We start from the raw sequence: 18382 nt of genomic DNA, 5'->3' as shown, positions 1-18382 counted from the left end.
GCTTTCGGTCTACTGACCTTCTTCAGGCGCCTGAAGAAGGTCAGTAGACCGAAAGCTTGCTAAATAAATAACTTTATTGTGCACAGATCTGAGTGTGCACTGTGCGGAGCTTCCCTTTATTTTTTTTACATTTCAAACATTGAAATCACATTGACAACGATCAACTACTTGATCAAACTCACCCTGAGTCTGTCTTCCTGCTGTGTTGTCCAACTTGTCCATCACCATCATGTCCCCCTGTGGTCCAGTGATGAAGTCGTCCACACTCTGGTAGATGTCCACCACCATCTCTACACTGTCCTCAGCAGGGTCCCCTCTCTGTCCTCTGTCTCTATCTCTCTTTCTCACCTCCTTTGTCATGTCTGGCTCGGCATAAATATCTGTAGACATCATGAAAAGTAACTGCTGTTGATTACAGATAATAACTATGTTGTATTTGCCGCTCCTCTATGTGTCATTGTCATATCAAAATCATTGCATGAACTATATAACCATAACTATACCGGCTTAGCAAAATGTGACCATGTCAGCCTGTGGCTGGTTTGGCACAATGCTTCAGCGTTAGGACACGTGCCAGCGTGGAGAAGGAACTCTCACATGAAGCTGAAGACACACCAATTACAAGGGCTGTCACATACAACTTGTGCAACACAGGAAATGCTTTCTTGTATGTCTTCAAGTGTTTAGAAACAGTGGCCAGGTCTGTTTCGGTTGGACAACATATCTTGGCCAACATTGGCTTTGCAACAATGAGTTCGCTTTTCAGAGTTGCATATCTTTTCCAGTTCCAGCAAGTGCATGCAAAGGCTGCAACAAGGTGGAGTCTAGAAATCTCTCAGAATAGGGTACAAGGCTTGATATGGCTGTCATTAGTTCTAAATTCTTCTTTGAGAATCTGTTTTCCATTTCTGAAATGGCCCTGTCGAGGATGCTGAGCAAGGATCTTTTGAGAGACTGAGAGGGGGTGATGGTGGGGTTATCAGTATCTGTATGACCCACAGTTGACAACACAACACTTTCACCAAGGCGTTTGCTCATTATGCTCCTTCTTTTAGGTTGATGTGACACATCCTGATCCTCCGCAGATAACTGAGAAAGCTCCGTCCAGCAATCCTCTTTGCGGATGTCTTTCAAGGACTCCAGTGATTCAGTAACAACCAAACCAGCAGAACACATATCCACAGCATGAGACTGTATAATAACATTTGCTGGAATTAAGCACCCAGACACTAAGCACCCGCACTAGAAATGTGGCAATCTCAAAGAACTGTAGCCTCTTCATTTTAATTAAAAGGCCTGATGCTTCAGTGCACAAATCAACTGAGGCCTCATCATCCTCTGAAATCTCTGACAGGATAGTGCAAAGACGTTCTTCGTTCTCAACAATGCACCTTGTCACATCATAATGGCTTGTCCAACGAATTACAATGAGTCGTCTGAGACAAGGAGCATCATACCTTTCTGACACATAGTGGTGACGGAAGAAGTTATACAGGGAATTGCAGAGGTCAAAAAAACGTTTTGGCACATGGCTCACCCTGCATAGCATGCACAACCATCAAATGCAACTGGTCCTTGTATAACAGTGATGGCACATATCTATCCACCTTCTTTTGAAGTAGTGCTTGGACACCACCTCGTACTCCACTCATCACCAAAGCACCATCATAACACTAGCTAACTATATTGTCAGCAGTGTAGCAGCCTCAGAAATGTGTTTTAATATCTCAGTGCTGGTGTACTCAGCATCAAGTTGGTGCAAGTTAAGTAATCCAATTAGATGCTCCTCTGGTATGGATTTACTTACAAATCCTAGAATTATAGACAGATTTTCTACATTGGTCCTGTCCCTTTTTATACAGAATCCTGCAGTCAGCTTTTGAATATTTTTCCTCTACAAGAACCATGTTGCAATGTTGCTATGTTATATACCCATAATGTAATACCCATAGATGTGTACGTAGCATTAGTATTCATGCTCTTAGCAATAGCAGCTAGCTTCTCATCCTTTTCTCTAAGGTGTACTCAAATAATTTCAAAAAAAGACCAGAAGCAATGTCATCATCATCAGCAGCAGCATCGCTGTGGTGAGTGTGGTCACGTAAGGTTTCTTTTGTTCCACGGAGCCCCAACTCGTTAACACAGAGAAACCTAATAACACCTCCAATGCTTTTAACATATTACCGCTTCTTTTCAAGTGCTGTCTTACCTACCAGCATACTGTCAAATGTCGCCCCGATCACCTCTCTGGACTTGTGTTGTGACCAGGTTGCTGCAGCCTGTATATGATTGTGGCTGGATGCATGTTTCTGCAGCCCCCTTCCATTTTCGAGTGTCGCTTTCCAGTTAGTGTAACCGCGCATGGTATAAAACAACATCCCTTTCATTACCAACACTGCTATAGAAACTTCCTCTCTGATCGTCCTCAACAGGTCCGTGGACCGTGTTAATGATACTCTGTCCGACATCACTGTGCTTAACACTGGTGCTCCACAGGGGACTATCTTATCCCCCTTACTTTTCTCCTTATACACAAATTAATTCCAGTTAGTCCAGGATATATTTGCTATGTGGATGATATTGCCTTACTGAAGAAGGGGGTCACAGCGGGGGAGGAAGCATACAGAGTAGGCCTACATGTGTCATCTCTTCAGAACTGGTGTGATAAACACATCGTCTTATGTGAAGCACTTTGGGTTGCATGTTATGTATGAAAGGTGCTATATAAATAAAGTTTATTATTATTATTATTATTATAAAAGCTCCTTAGGGATCAATGTGACAAATAACTTGTCATTCATGAAAAGGAACATATGCAGTCCATTACAATTAGTGGACAAATAGTGAAGGTAGTAGACAATCTTAAATATGTAGGCACATACAGTATATTGACAGCAAACTCAAGTTCAGTGAAAATACTGACCAGATTTTTTAAACTTGGAACCAACGCCATCTACTAGTACTACGCTCCTTTAGAGTGAGCAAGCATATCATGGAAACAGTCTATAAGAACCTGATAGAGGCAATCTTGACTTTTAACATGGCAATGTGGTATGGCAATCTTAATGTAAAAGGTAGAAGCAAGCTGCAGTGAATAGTGAAGCCTAAAAATCATTGGGAAGAGACAGAAACAATTAAGTTGTATCTACAAAAATGTACTTCGAAAAAAAGCTGTCAAGATAGCAAATGACCCCTCTCATCGACTCTGCAGGGAGTTCGAACTACTTCCCTCTGGTAGACGGTACAAAGTACCAAAAGCTATTTAAAAAATCACACCCGTGTGAACTGAGTGGTGTAAGGTCTTATATAGACTGATCAGCTGTGGTCTGACGTAATGTCTGATGTAATGAAATCACACCCGTGTGAACTGGGTGACCATAGCAACCATGCTCATTTTTTGGTACGAACAGACACGTAAACTAACAAAGCCAGTTGTAGGAGTGGTTCAAAAATCCTATATTCCTAATGCCATTAAGGCACTAAATGATACCATGTCTCGCTAGATTTGTTTTTAATGTATTTTCCACTGTTGTCCTGCATTTGAGGGGCGCCAGCTCCTCAGGTTTAATGTTTGCTTTTAGTTCAATGTTTGTTTTAAAAACGCCATTGACAATGAAGGGAGAATTTACATTTCATCTTGTCCCTAACACAAAAATTAAATGCCATTAACAATAAAGAGAATTTAATGTTTGTTTTGTCACCGTTTGTTTTACATCACCATTACCATCACCTAATCATAGGAACATTAGTTAGACTTTAATATATTAGCGCCCCTCACTTCACACGGGTGTGATTTTTGCCATGAAGATAATTGAGTACTATAGACGAGGTCCAAATATTATTCTGACCCCTCCACGAAAAGGCCTCGTTGTCCTGACCCTTATACATAATTTAATACATTATGGATAATTAGTGTGGACTTAATCTGTAAGTGTTGTTGCTGTTTGTTGTTACTGTTGTTTGAGACCAAAGACAAATTTCCACACTGTGGACAATAAATTAAACTAACTAACTAACTAAAATATGGATTCCACCTGGAACCTGCTGAATGCAAGGGCGTCGCCATTTGGTGTCCGGGCCGAAGGGGCTTAAGTGGTTTAAATGTTTAATCACAAAATGTGAAATATGAAGAGAAAAAATAAAGAGTGCCCAAGAAAGTTTGCACTGATTCTGCCTCGAGAATTGTAACCCCAGGCAAAAGACAAACAGACATAGACATGACCATCTCAATCTGGCCAGCAAACAAAAAAACTAAACATTTAAAAAAATGACTGCCCCAAAAAAACTATATTCTAAAAGGCAGCATAATGTTAATAGTTGAGGGAATTGTAGGCTATTTATCTCAACTCCAATAATATTTACCATTTGAGTACATGCATTCCATATTCCATCATACGTACTCAAACGTTTAATGTTTATATTATAACAGCGAGTCCATATAATTATAGAACAATGCAAATGTTTTATCAGTGACCTATAGTGATACATATCAGACAACTAAGATTGATAGGGTTATTTAAAAGTGAACATTGCATTGAAGTTGATTCATTGTTTCATGTAAGTAATCTTTTCATTTCATTGTAAAGTACACCAAGCTCGCCTCCTCTACATAGCTGTAGAGGAGGGGGGACGACGATGACACACATGATTAAATTAACGTGCAATATTGTGTTCTCACGGTAACGGTAAACAAAACAACATACAGGCCTATTCCTCAACAGTAAACAAACCAAGATGAAGGCATATAAGCGTACAGGGTGTCTGTCTGCACATTGCTAAAGTGTCAATGTAAGGACTTTTCTAATACATCTAAAGAAAAATAAATAACTACATTTAAACTCATTCAACTCCTACAAATCCAAGTGCCTGTCTAGGTGGAGGCGGGCTCCAACTGGTTCAAAAATGTATATGCTGGGCTTCACAGCATGAAAGGTTTGGGAACCGCCGGTCTAAAGCATGTCAAACAAAAACGGTTGAGGTTGAGGGTTAAAGCCCCTGCCCCACCGCCACGGACACTGAGCTTCCATTCCCCCACGGTGCATCAGGCTTGGCCGGGAGGCACTCCCTGGTCTGACCACTAACTATAGGGACGACCTATAGAGCACTGCACAATTAAATCAGTCTAATTTAGAGTTGAAATTAATTTAAATATTTTAATCTAATTTATTTTAATTAAACGTACACATTTACATTATTTCATGAGTACTTAAAAGTGCAGCTTCGGGGATATTAAAGCTAGTTCTGCTGTCCCATCTGAACCCTGAAGTGCTACGACCCAGTCCGGGACACTAGAGGTATAGTGCTGGGGGCATGAACACTATTGTCATTGAAATTCTGAAATAGTCAGACCGAAAGGTGGCCTGCCCTGGCCCATGGCCCCCGGTCCTGCAGCCCGTACGCCCCTTTGTCTCCGAATCTAGTGATGAAATCGAGGCCCTATAGATGTTCCCATCTCCAACCGTAAAGTCGAAATAGCTGCTCGATCCAGTGATCCGAGGTACTTCTGGTGCATGTCGATAATGCCTCTTGCAGGTCTGACCATTGAACCTAAGCAGATCCACTAAGGCATTAAATACCGAAGAACCAGACTGGCCTCTCCAAAGCCGACTTCTTAGGCTGCTGGGTTGTATGTTTATGATCAACGCACGTTACACACTTTTCTATTGGTACTTCTCTCTTAGTCTGCATCTCTTTGTCCCTCTGTCTCTCAGCGTCCTGTCTCTGCGTCTCCCTGTCCTTCTTGTCCATCTCCCTATGTCTCTGTCCCTCTGTTTGTCTTCTCTCCGCCTCTCTCGCAGTCTCGCCGGCAGCTAGGAAGTCACTGTAGTCCGACTGATTATCGCGCTCCAGCTGCCGTCTCAGCTCTTCCTGTCTCCTCAGCGCCTCCCCTTGCGCCTTGTGGGTGTGCTCCAGCTTCACCTTCAACCACTGCTTCCTCCCCACGAGGAGCTCGCGCATGAGCCGATCCCTGGTCTCCCTGTCCTTCCCAAACTTGTCCTCCTGCTTCTCCCACACGTGCTGTGCCTGCTCCCGATACTGAATGGCCGGCAGAGCCTCGCCCTGGCTCTCTAGCTGGCCCCCGATCACGCGCTGCATCCAGGTGGCGTCGGCCACGGCCTTTTCCCTCTGTGCGCCGTCGACCAGGGCGTCCTCACGCTCCCACTCCAGCAGAGTGCCCACGACCCTGCGGTCCGCCTCGAGCTCTTCCCGCACCTGCTGCGTCCGGCTCTTCTGCTGGGCGTGGTACTGGCCTCCCAGGAAGTGGCCCATCTCCGCCTTCCGCCCGCCCTCTGCCACCTTCCGCCTGTCCACCTCTATGTCCTCCATCTCCCACTGCTGGGCCAGCAGGGCCTCCTCTCGCTTCTTCAGGCGATCGGCCTCCTGCTTCAGCCCTTCCATTTGCTTCCGGACCTTCTCCGTTCTCATCCACTCCTCCGTCTTCAGTCTCTCCTCCTCCTCCTTCATTCGCTCCACGCACTCCCGTTGCTTGGCCTCATCCTCGAATTCCTTGCGGCGCTTGTCCTCGAGGGCTATCGCTTCCTGCATATGCGTCTGCCACAGCTGGGTGCCGTCGTCGGCCGGTGTCTTCAGCTCCGGGTACTTCTTCTTCCAGTGCTCGTGCAGCCGCTGACGCTCCAGCCGCTGGAAGATGTCCTGCCGAGCCGTGAGCTCCGCGTTCAGCTGATCCTGGGTCTCCTGGAGCGCGGCCCTAAGACGCGCCCTGCGCTTCTCCAGGTTATTCCGCTTCTCCTCCGTCAGCTTCTCGTGGTTGTACGACGACATGCTCCGGTTGTAACACCGGGGGGACGTCCACTCCGCTTGCTTGCAGTTGTACAAGTCGTGCTTTCGCATGTCGTGAATGTGACCGTCCCACTGCTCCTGGGAACGCTCCTCCTGATCACGCCTCCGTGCCTGGTGCTCGAGCAGGACATGGCTCGGCAGGGCCATCGATCCGTCTTGCGTCGCTCTCTGTTCTCCTTCGATCTCTCTCTCTGCGTCACTCTCTGTGCCGCTCCCCGTGTATTTCCGTCCACGTGTGTGTGTGCCTCTCTCTCACGCTGTCGCTGCACTTTCGTCTCACCTCTTCAGTCTGACTCACTCCTTATATATACTTATATGCGGTATAATGGTGTTGAATGATTACGTCACCATCCAACACTCGAGTGTTTTTGATTCCAACGTGTGTGTATGTCCGTCCGTGCGTGTCCCCCCCCCCCCCCCCCCCGTGTCAATGGCAGACATCATCATCATCATCATCATGATAAAAAAGCACTGGCGCTCACGTCACAGTCACACAAGTGTAAGTTTTGAGTTTTCATTTTACAAAAAAGCAGCCTCCCTCACACAATACGTTCTCAGTGACGTTTTTGGCTGGGGACCCCCGGAAATGCTTTGGCCATGTCTCGTGACCCAAGCCCTGCCCCCCTCCCCACCCCCAATACAAACTGACTGCAAAAATAACCTTAATAATAGAGAAAATATATCAAATGAATATCAAATGTATGCATGCACCACATACTATTTTATTAGTATATAGTATGTGGACGTGTACGTGCACGTTTTATTTTTAATAAAACGTGCACGGTTGTAACACTTTGCACGTTTCATTTTTTTACTCAGAGATCTGTTTATCTACATATGTAATATTTTCAGGCAACGGACCTACACATAAACCACTTTTTTTTTCAATTGATAAAACAGGTCGGGAGTTATTAAACCGAACGTGGACGCTGTTCCAGTGTTACATTTGCTGCGCATATCGCATTAATTGTAACGGCATGCGTGATAAATGTAACAACGCTAAAAAACACCATTAAACATATCGTTTTCAGCTTAAAGCAATTATATTTCATTGAAGCAACTCCTTAACATTGTTTTCATACCATGGATGTGATACGAAAATGTATCAAACATAAGGGAAATATGAAATAGTACCGGGTGTACCAGTTTGAGTCAGTTCAATGGGAAAATACATTGATTAAACAAACGTTTGATTGATTGAGTTGTACAATGTTATACAACCCTACACTAATTTAGAATACACTCTGTAATGAAAGACAACTGACTGAACATATAATATTGGCCAATATGTCAAATATGGAAATATGACTTATAATGGTATTTAATGGATAGGCGTGTGTTACAATTGACCCACTTTTGCAAGTTGTTCTTTGGCGTTGCTACAGACCAGAATGAACGTGCATTCCGTCTAAACACGATGCAAACTGATGAAGAACATAAGCATGAAGACATACATTTGGATTTTTATTCACCAACATCAAAGAAAAAAATTGTAGCCCACATACTCCAGGTGTAAAATGTTACGCATTTTGAGAAAAGTCTGTTTTTGGCCAATAACTCCCCGTAGGATGAAGGTAAAGACTTCAAACTTCCTGGGCACGTAGAGTACGTTGCTGTACACATACTGACGCGATGGCGTCATGATGGCGTTGACCAATCAAGAGATAACGTGCATGTTACAACCATGACGCGTTACAACCGTGGCGGCTCTCCCCTACTGTCTACTGTGTATTCAATTCATTGAGACAATTCAAGACAAACAATAATATAGCCTACAGTAATACAAAAAACAATCACACTCATGTGAAGTGAGGGGAGTAAGATGTATTTAAATTGGCCATATGACTTCTTACATTTGTCATTTACTGCCCTAAAAAAACATAAAACAAACACTAAAGTCCATAGACTTGGCTGGCATGATATAAGAAATAATGTATTGGATGGGCTAGCGCCCCCCCTGATAATTTAACCACTTAACACCCTTAAGGGAGTCTCTGTAAAGTTGAAGTCCTACTATTTGTCACATACATTGCTAAATGCGAAATTTGATGCTTTTCTCTAGGCTTTCACAGAAAATAGCCGATTAACATCGTCGATCTTCTATGCGAAAGCCTTTCCCACAATAAGGATATGCTTTGGTTTAACTTGAAAGTGATATTTCTTCATTACAAAGAAATCACACCTGTGTGAAGTGAGGGGCGCTCGTATCATCATACATCACCATGCATGATCTCATTCTGGCCAATCACAATTTGGGTCCTCACTTTTCGTCTTCACTTTTCTGCCCTCACTGTTATCTTCAATATGTACTTTGCTCAGCCAATCAAATCATCGCTATTGGGTGATCATCCAATCACAAGCCAATGTTAAACCCGGGCTGGGTATAGGCTCCCAATCTGCATGAGGTCATGTGACTTTATTTAAGTTAGATCTTTTCAAAATGTTTGAAACGTGAAAAAAATTATGTGTTTGAAGGTCTTAGAGGATATATTAATAGAGGCGTCACCGAGAGGAAACACTGAAGCGCAATGGACATGGTGGGCGAAAGTGGTATTGCAGCTTCGAGCGGCACGGGGCCATACGTGAGCGTGCTTGCACACGCACGCACGGTACTCGCTCGTGTTTTCGGCTCGCCAATTCCATCCCAGAATGCACTCTGTTCCATTCCCGGAAGAAGGGGTGAAATCGCCTCATGCGCCGGGTGAGCAACTCAATGCAAGTGGATGGGAGGGGGAATCCGGTGACGTCTCTATTATATATAACTCTATGGTGAAAGTATACTCATGTAGCATTCAGTGATTTGGGTGATTTGGAAAAAACCCCGGTCCGCCCCGGCAACAAGATGTGCACACGCATGCACTACAGTGAGGGGACACGCAACAGGCCAACAACACGCACCCTCTCGATCATGATTGACGGAAGGCCCCTCTCCATCCTGATTGGATGACGGCTGAGCCACCTAGCCAAAAACGAAACCTAAGGTTTGTTTGACCCCAGGAGTTAACTGGGGACAGGGAGGAACTCCTTATATGGTCAGCACACTCTATAGTAGAGGATTATCACAACAAAACCAAACAAAAAGTGATATTTGAATTAAGTGAAATCACTGAATATACCTTTAACCCATTTTGACCTGAGATCAGATTCTAAAAATGTCTTCTATACATCCTGACAGTTTTCTGAAAAAGCTATGTTTCTATGTCAGTCGTTCGATTTTTCAAAAATAGCAGACCTACAAGCTCGTAGCGCGCCACTCGGTGGCACGCTATGAGCTTGTAGATCTGCTATTTTTCAATAGCTAAAGCATGACATAATGCTAACACCAAAAGGGGTTCCCGCCCCCAAAATGGGTTAACATTGCTAGAACGCTGAAGTTAATCAAACATGTAACCGGTTCAGTTCGGTATTGATGACATCAAACAAATATGTCAGCCGCTTCCACATTTGGACAAACTGAGCCCCATTGACGTCATTATAACTTCTAAGTTATTATGGGTCCTAAAACGTATAGAAATAATTTGAAACACTTTTGTTATTGACAGTGTGCACAAGAAATGTGGTGTTTATCGGTCCGGTGGTTTGCAAGATCAGCTCCTCCTTCAGATCCAAGATGACGTTTAAAGGATAACAGTAAAGGCCTATTCATAGTCTGGATTTTCGGTGGTGAGGTGACCACCGGTGGTCACCTCACCACCGGAGCTGAAATAACATGGAGCGGTGGTGAGTAAAAACAGAGAGAAGGGCTGGGGAGAGCGATGGTTTGCTCTTCACCGCAGCTCTGTGACGTCATGTTGTAGTTGCGGTGGTCACCTCAGCACCGATAAATCAGACTATGAATAACGCTTAAAGCAATAAAAAAATCACACCCGTGTGAACTGAGTGGTGGGGCGACTCTGTGTGGGGGAGTCCATTTGTAGACTCCCAGAGAAAATGAGCTCCGGGGGATTCTACACTGAGGATTTTACAACGCAGATTGGGGTCCCCTAGATTAAAACAAAAAGTATCAAATGGGGGTCCGTGGACTAATGCATATCAAACCGGGGGGTTCCTTGAAAGTAGAAAGGATGACAATCACTCTGAACTAAACTAACCCCAATCTACACAGTAATGTAGAGTGTACAAATGGATGTATAATGTTTAATTTGTAAACTCTTGGGGTTTACAGACTGCAAGGGTCCATTTGGACCCATGTTGGTTTACCTGGACCCGACGTTGAAAACCCAATGCATAGTCTTGCGAGCCAGACTGTTGCCTCCATTCATTCTCAAATACTTTCGTCATACAGTCTGGAGCAACGGAAGCTCTGAAAATGATCAGAGGATAAAGCAGATGTAATAATAGAATAAAATAATAGCTTGCTGCTTATCAGAAAAGTTAATTCTATAATAAATAGATAATACATATATTTTAAAATGCAGTAATGATGAACAGATGACATGTAGGTTCCGTTCTCGGGTTGTCGGGATGTGCAGTTCCCTATATAGCATTCGGAGATTGGAATAGTTTAACTAAGACTAAATAGGCTAACCAAGACTAACCCAATTAACCAATGCATGATGCCAGTTTGAAGGTCACAGTGCTGATGCTCTGGGGATCATCAGCAACCCTCTGCAAAACGGCGGCGACGGCGACCGAGTCTCTACCGTCGACCAGACCGGCCGACACCAACTCCCGAGACACCCCATCAGCCGAGTCTCTGCCGGACACAAACTCAAATGTGATCGTATGACTCCCCAGCGTCAGCACCAGGCTAATGGGGGAATTGGTGCCGTGTGCTGCCGGGTCCCGTGCCGCCAGTCCGAGTGAGGGACCCCTGGGCTGAGCAGCAGGGGCCTGTGGTGTAGCCTCTCCACCCGTCTGACCAGCAGACGCGGGGCTCTCCTGGGCTGGAGCGGATGGCTGAACAACTACAGTCTGGAAAATCTCCCTGTTCCGTGATCCATCCTTCACCCTGGGTGACTGTGCAGACCCCTCGCTCTCCTTGCCCAGCTCATTGTCACTCCACTCCCTTTCTCCGTCGTCCATCCTTCTGAAGCCTGCAGGTACAGAACTCGCCTTTTCCAATTGACCCGACATTGTCGGTCGCTTCTTAAGAAGCGTCTCCATGTACTCTGTGTTCTTGGCTTTTGTGAAGAATTTATGCTTCATCAATTTGGCAGCAGTAGGCCTTTTGTCTGGGTCCTTCTGTAAACACTGCGAGATCATCTCCCTGAAGGACTTGCTGTATTTCTTCACCATCTCTTTGTCTGTGATGCCAGTCTCCAGGCAAGGAGGGTCATTCTGCAGGGTCAGCATCAGCACCTTCATGGGTGGGTATTGGTGATATGGTGCGAATCCAGTGGCGAGTTCAATGGCCGTTATACCGAAACTCCAGATGTCGGCTTTGAAGTTGTAGCCCCGTGTCGGCTCCATGACCTCTGGAGCCATCCAGCAAGGGCTACCGACGAACATCTTCCGCACTTTGTTCGTGGCCATGTCGCCTTCGGCGGCCGCTAAGGAGGCACTCACACCAAAGCCAGCGATTTGCACCGAGCCATCGCAGCCAAGACGAATATTTCCAGCCTTCAGATCCCTGTGAATCTGCCCGTTTTTGTGCAGACATTCCAGCCCCTCCAACACTTCCCTGAGGATGGTGGCGATGCAGGCCTCGTCCAACACGCCGTTCTTGTACCTGATGAGGTCCAACACGGATCCACCGCCGAGTAGGTTTGTCATCGACCGGGATTTGTCCTTCACCACAAAGGAGGGGTCATCGTAAGGGACGCCGTTTTGATGGTGACACTGCCTCGCGGCTTGGCTCTCTTTCGCCCGGGATTCATCCTTCACCACAAAGGAGGAGGTGTCGTAAGGGACGACGTTTCGAAGGTGACACTGCCTCACGGCGTGGCTCTCTTTGGAATGCTCATCGACGCTGGTCTCACACGTTTCCAGGTTGATACGCTTGGTGGCCACCTTCTCCTTCCTGTGCCCACAGTCTGCTGGCCAGACCACGGATGTGGCACCACTAACCGTCACCTCACTGAGAACGTGATCGTCCTTGTAGATTGACCAGGATTGAGAGCTCTGGCGGTCCTCCATCCTTTTACTGATTGTACACCGTAAACGCTGTGTTGAACTCGGATAGGTTGTCGTGTTCACGGATAGGTTGTCGTGTTCACTCTATTGAGCAAGGACAGCGGCTAGTGCTCACTGCTCTACCTATATATGTATCTCTAACATGATATATATCGGCGAGAAACTCTATGGCGTGATGATGCACACAACTCAAACCATAAACATGCATGGTTGACAACACAAATGTACACGTGCGCCCTTGGATTTAGTCCATGAGTGCCCTGAATGTGACACTGCTTGGATCAGCTGAGCCAGATAATGGCAATACTCTGTGAAGTCATAAACTATAATGCCAGTCATCTTCATATTTGGGTGAGGACAGACACGTCATGCTATGTCCGACGCCAAAATTGTCTACAACATTGCTGCAACATGTCGGTTCTGGACTGCTAGCTACCAGCCTGACTCACTTTAACATTCAGCACGGCACTTCTCATAGGCCGTCAGCAATATATACACACCAGCTATATAAATCAAACAAAAGAAAACAAACGGAAGAAAAGAAAAGAGGATTAAAAAAGAAAAAAGAAAGACAGGAGAAGACAAATTTGATCACTCAGAATTGCACGTGAGAAGAAATGTTATTATACGGTTATTATACTGTTCTAGTATTAATTACTTTATCATCATAATTATAATATATACTATAAATCACAAGATAATGTTCTATACTTATCTATTATTTTAGATTTATACATTATTAAAATGTATTAATTGAGCTATACACTTTTTCAGTTCATTGTCCAGGCCGTTCCACAGATTCACCCCTGATGCCATATCCTCTAAGATTATACCTACTCTTTAACCTTGAACAGCTCCAAATGGACCCTCACGGGACTGTAACTCAATGAATGCAAGGGGACCCCTGGTCAGACCCGGAGCAGACGTTGAGAAACAGGGTGTCGTGTCCGACGATCTGGATGGTTCATGATATCGTACAAGATCAGAAATGTATTTTGGCCGTAACCATTCAAAGCTACCAACAGTCGTATTTTAAAATCAATTATTTGACCCACAGGGAGCCAGTTTTAAGGATTTAAGAACTGGAGTGATATGCTCCACTTCCTTGGTATTAGTAAGGACTCAAGCCAGACCATTTTGATGTGCACACGCACTCATGTTGGAATAGCATGAACTGCCATAATAGACCTTGCGGTAAGCCCCACCCGCTCGCGCACCTGCCTCGATACTGTTAAGCAGGACAAACAACCCCTACTATCAGCGATCCTCCATTGAGGACCGTGTTATGTCGGCGTTTTTCCGAAGAGGAATGGAAGCATTAATATCAACAACATTCATACTAACGCCATGGTGAAACGTTGCTGTTGGGCGTCCTGCCCAGAACGTTTGGGGCATTTTCTTTTTATTCCTTTTCCCGTGAGTGCGCACATGCACATGTCAATGTTTACATTCTGGAGGTGGAGGCGGCGGTAGCGACACTCGTTCACCCTCCCTGCTACTAAATCATACTATTAACGTCAACTTGTACTAAACAATGGTTAAATCAATCGTCTAATAAACAACAAACAACTTACCTTGGAGCAAATGGTGTGCTTTGTAACTTTCTCCACGCTCAGTTGCTTGTGTTGGACAGCAGCCACATAACTTCACCCACAGGCTCCAGTCACGTTCCCTCCCACTGCGGTTCAGAAAAAAGAACGCTGCTTACCCTTTTTCTTTGAATTTAGGAACGGCAAAGAAAATCCAAGTTTAAATGGTTAAACGAGCGTTTACATCATGGGGCTTCCATTTTTTTCAAGGAAGTTGAAATTCTTTAGCCTTTAGCGCCTCCCCTGGTCGAATTCTCCAACTGACTCCAGTTCAGTCGACATGCACACGCACAAGCACAACACAACTTCCTTGAAAATAATGGAAGCGGCTTAATCTTTTTTGAAATTTTGCTTTGCTGAACTCTCTCCTCTTTCTTCCTTGACTTCCTTGTTGACTCCCCGAGTGGCGACTGGCTAGCACGTCCTAGTTACTGCCTCTGATTGGCCGACCGTGTACATGTAAGGATGTTTATAAGGCTGTTGTGTCGTGGGAGGCGGGACATGGGAAGTGAGAGAGAGAATTTCAGAGAAGCCAAAGATACTAAATGGCAACGCCGATTAACGCCGCTTCGCACACATTTCCGTTGTCTCCTAAAGCTGTTGTATGCATCTTTGAAACATCTTCACCAACAGTGAGATTATTGCATACTTAGGCATAGTAATGTACAAAATACAACATTAGACAGTGTTAACCAGGTGTGGAGATCAAAACATACCTGTCTCTTCAAAGCCCAAAAAACAGTGAAGAGACAAGCCACACCTCAGCATGTATAAGCGTCCCATGACCACACGGTGTCACCGTTTACTCTTTTGGGTGTACATGATATTGGAAAACATAGGAAACAATTTTGAACGAAGCAAACTTCACATTGAAAGTATTGCATATAGCCTATTATTTACACAACTGTTACCCAATAATGTGGTGCTGATTGGTCCAGCGGATTGCTAGATTAGCTCTGGAGAGACAGACGGATAGATGGCTAGACTCTTTCACAGCCATGCTGTAAGAATAAAAGGAAAATCAATCACATTTAGCTACTACTACTATACTAGAACGGTATGGGAGGGATTCGAACTCGGTCCAATATCTTAACCACTAGACCAAGGGGATATCCCCATGATTCGGGGGAGATATTGGATCAGGCTGAGGCTGTGAGCCACTCTGCTACACTGGGCGCCGATCGCCTCAGACACCCATGGTATCTATCAGTCATCTATCAGTCATCTTATCTATGACGGATTTATGAACATAGATTTTTAGGTCTTCTGACAAAGTCCTTAATTCTCACCATCCCTGCAACCAAGCTGAGAACAAAAGGTGATTGAGCTTTTGCATTTGTAGCACCTACCCTTTGGAATGATTTACCACCTTACTCAAAAATGCAGAGTCATAGTGTTTATTTCTATGTTTTGTTGATTTATATGTACTGCTGCTCTGTTTGTATCTATGTATATGTACTGTTTGTTGCTCTCTATCTAATTTTATTGCTGCTGTATTTTTGAAGGTTTTCTTGTTTTTGAAAGGCAATTATATTATATTATTATTATTATTATTATAAGGAGAGATATGTCCTTGGCGGCGTGCACCAAGTGTCTTAATCCCGAAGCTGCTTCTCCTCAGAGGTCCGCCTTGAAGGGCAGCCGAGGGCCCCGTCGATCACCGCCTGGAAAACTTGAGCTGCAGCAGGTCTCCCACCTCGCTGACGGCCTCCAGTGCCCGGTCGAGCATCTCCCTAGTGTGGGCCGCCGACACGCAGAAGCGTGCCCTCCCCTCGGTGACGGGCGTGGCGGGGGAGCCGACCACCACCGTGCCGATGTTCCTCGCCTGCATCTCCCGGCCGAACGCTGCCATCTTCGCGGGCATGCAGAGCATGAGCGGCACGACGGGGGAGTCGGTGTTGCCGTGGACGATGAAGCCCATGCTGCACAGCACCGCGCGGAAGTAGGCGGTGTTCTCCGACAGCTGCCGGAGGCGATCGGCGCCCAGCGCCGTCCCATCCTCCCCCATGATGATAGTCATGGACGCGATGATCTGCTGGGCCACCGGGGGCGACATGGGCGCGGCGTACAGGGCGCTGTGCGAGTGGCTCCGCAGGTAGTCGACCAGCTCCGTCTTCCCCCCGATGTAGCCTCCCAGAGCGTTGAAGCTCTTGGTGAACGTTCCCATCATGACGTCCACGTCGCCAGGGTCCAGGCCAAAGTAGTCGACGACCCCTCTTCCTTTGGGGCCCAGGGCCCCGATGCTGTGGGCCTCGTCCAGGTAGACGTAGGCCTTGTAGCGCTTCTTCAGGGCAAGTACCTCCGGCAGACGCACAATGGAGCCCTCCATACTGTATATGCCCTCGACCACGATGAGGATTTTCCTCCAGGGTTCGCGGCTCTCCGGCTGGCCATGTACGACGGCATCCCTCAGTAGCTCCTCCAGATGTTGCATGTTGTTGTGTTTGAAGACCCGGATGGTGGATCCGGAGAGGCGAGCGCCTAGCACCAAGGACGCGTGGCTCAGCTGGTCGCTCAGTATGAGACAGCCCTTCCCAGCGAGAGCGGGGATGTTCATGGAATTGGTTGCGAAGCCCATGCCGAAGACCATGGCCGACTCGACACCGAGGAACCTGGCGACCAGGCGTTCCAGGTCCTCATGGATGTCCAGGTTCCCCATCTCGGAGCGGGTGCTGCCAGCTCCAACTCCATACTTGCGTGTAGCTTCTATAACAGCCTCGGCACAGGGCCCGGTGTTCTCGGCAAAGCCGAGGTAGTTATAAGATCCCATGTTGATCACGCCCTTTATTACCTTGCCAGTATGCTGGAAGGTCCAGTTGTTGTCATGGGAGACTCTCTCCAGTAGGTCCAACGTTGCCCCCGGGACACCACAGACGGGTTGGTTCCAGATGTCCCTGCACCTCATGTACAGGTTCCTAAACAAGAAGCTGTCAAAGTCCTTGTACAAGGGGACAAAGTCCTTCTGCTCGTCTCTCTCTCGGGGTACGTGGCACTTCTCGATGTCCCAGCGTTGCAGGATGTCCCGGAGGTAGCCGAAGACTGTGAGAATGAAGTAACCCAAGTAGGTGAGCGCCACCACCAGTAGAGGGGTCTCCTCGAACGACTCCGTGAAGGGTTTCTTGTGCCGACTGGGATTGCACGCATCATTCTCATTCTGAGCATCCTCCATTTCTTGAGCACCCTTTAGGGGAAGGTCTCTCTCTGTTTCTGTTTATGTGATTATATATAGGCCTGTATATATATATATATATCTGTATGTGTCTGATTATGACATATACATCTGTCTCTCTCTGTCAACATCTAAAAGGAATGTCGCCTCACCTAGATCGACCAGACATGGTCTGATGTCACACGACAAACAGTCGCCATGCATGTCTAACAATGCCGATTTGCGTTGGCCCTTTGTTTGTCGAGTTGTGGAATGTAACTGTGCATACCGGTCACCACAGTGGACAGCTATTAAGATGTCAGAGTTGCATATGAGCCACCACAGTTGACGCATACACGGACTAACCTGACTCCGCCAGATGGGGCAGCAGAGAGTACACTGGGTTCCACCCAGTGTACTCTCTGCTGCCCCAACTGGCGGAGTCAGGTTATACACGGACACCCACTGCCCAAACCTCAGGGATATCTACTATTTCCTTTTCTAGTAGGACACCCTTATAGCTTGAAGGTAAAAGAAGCACTAGATTTGAAAAACAAATTCCAATTTATTTTATGTTGGGAGGAAATTAAGATTTTTCATCTGTCCACTAAATTGGACATCACTGGCTTTATTTCAACTATAAAGCATGCTATTGACTGCCACTCTATATGCTTTTGTTTTGACAATGCTTCATTTGAAGTAACATTTTTAATATGAATCAATTTGTTTGTTATTAGAATGCCACCTGCATTGTTTGTATCAAAAATAA

At 45.9% G+C, this 18382-nt stretch overlaps 3 protein-coding genes across 3 annotated transcripts; all 3 read right to left on the bottom strand.

The window, feature by feature from the left end:
* Positions 1 to 5568: 5568 nt before the first annotated feature.
* On the bottom strand, positions 5569 to 6948 carry LOC306941136 (trichoplein keratin filament-binding protein-like; the record flags this gene model as incomplete). The annotated part of the gene is made up of 1 exon (XM_079526449.1): positions 5569 to 6948. The coding sequence occupies one exon, from the start codon at positions 6946 to 6948 to the stop codon at positions 5569 to 5571; it is 1380 nt and encodes a 459-aa protein (XP_079382575.1).
* Positions 6949 to 11343: 4395 nt separating this feature from the next.
* Positions 11344 to 12879, bottom strand: LOC306941135 (serine/threonine-protein kinase OSR1-like; the record flags this gene model as incomplete). The annotated part of the gene is made up of 1 exon (XM_079526448.1): positions 11344 to 12879. One exon carries the CDS (start codon positions 12877 to 12879, stop codon positions 11344 to 11346), a length of 1536 nt encoding a protein of 511 aa, XP_079382574.1.
* A 3243-nt stretch (positions 12880 to 16122) lies between these two features.
* Positions 16123 to 17634, bottom strand: LOC306941134 (serine palmitoyltransferase 2-like; the record flags this gene model as incomplete). The annotated part of the gene is made up of 1 exon (XM_079526447.1): positions 16123 to 17634. One exon carries the CDS (start codon positions 17632 to 17634, stop codon positions 16123 to 16125), a length of 1512 nt encoding a protein of 503 aa, XP_079382573.1.
* Positions 17635 to 18382: the final 748 nt, after the last annotated feature.

The sequence above is a fragment of the Electrona antarctica genome (genome assembly GCF_951216825.1).
Source record: "Electrona antarctica genome assembly, chromosome: 17".
Lineage (NCBI taxonomy): Eukaryota > Metazoa > Chordata > Actinopteri > Myctophiformes > Myctophidae > Electrona > Electrona antarctica.
The sequence above is the reverse complement of the archived record's forward strand: the minus strand, read 5'-3'. Positions and strand labels throughout refer to the sequence as shown.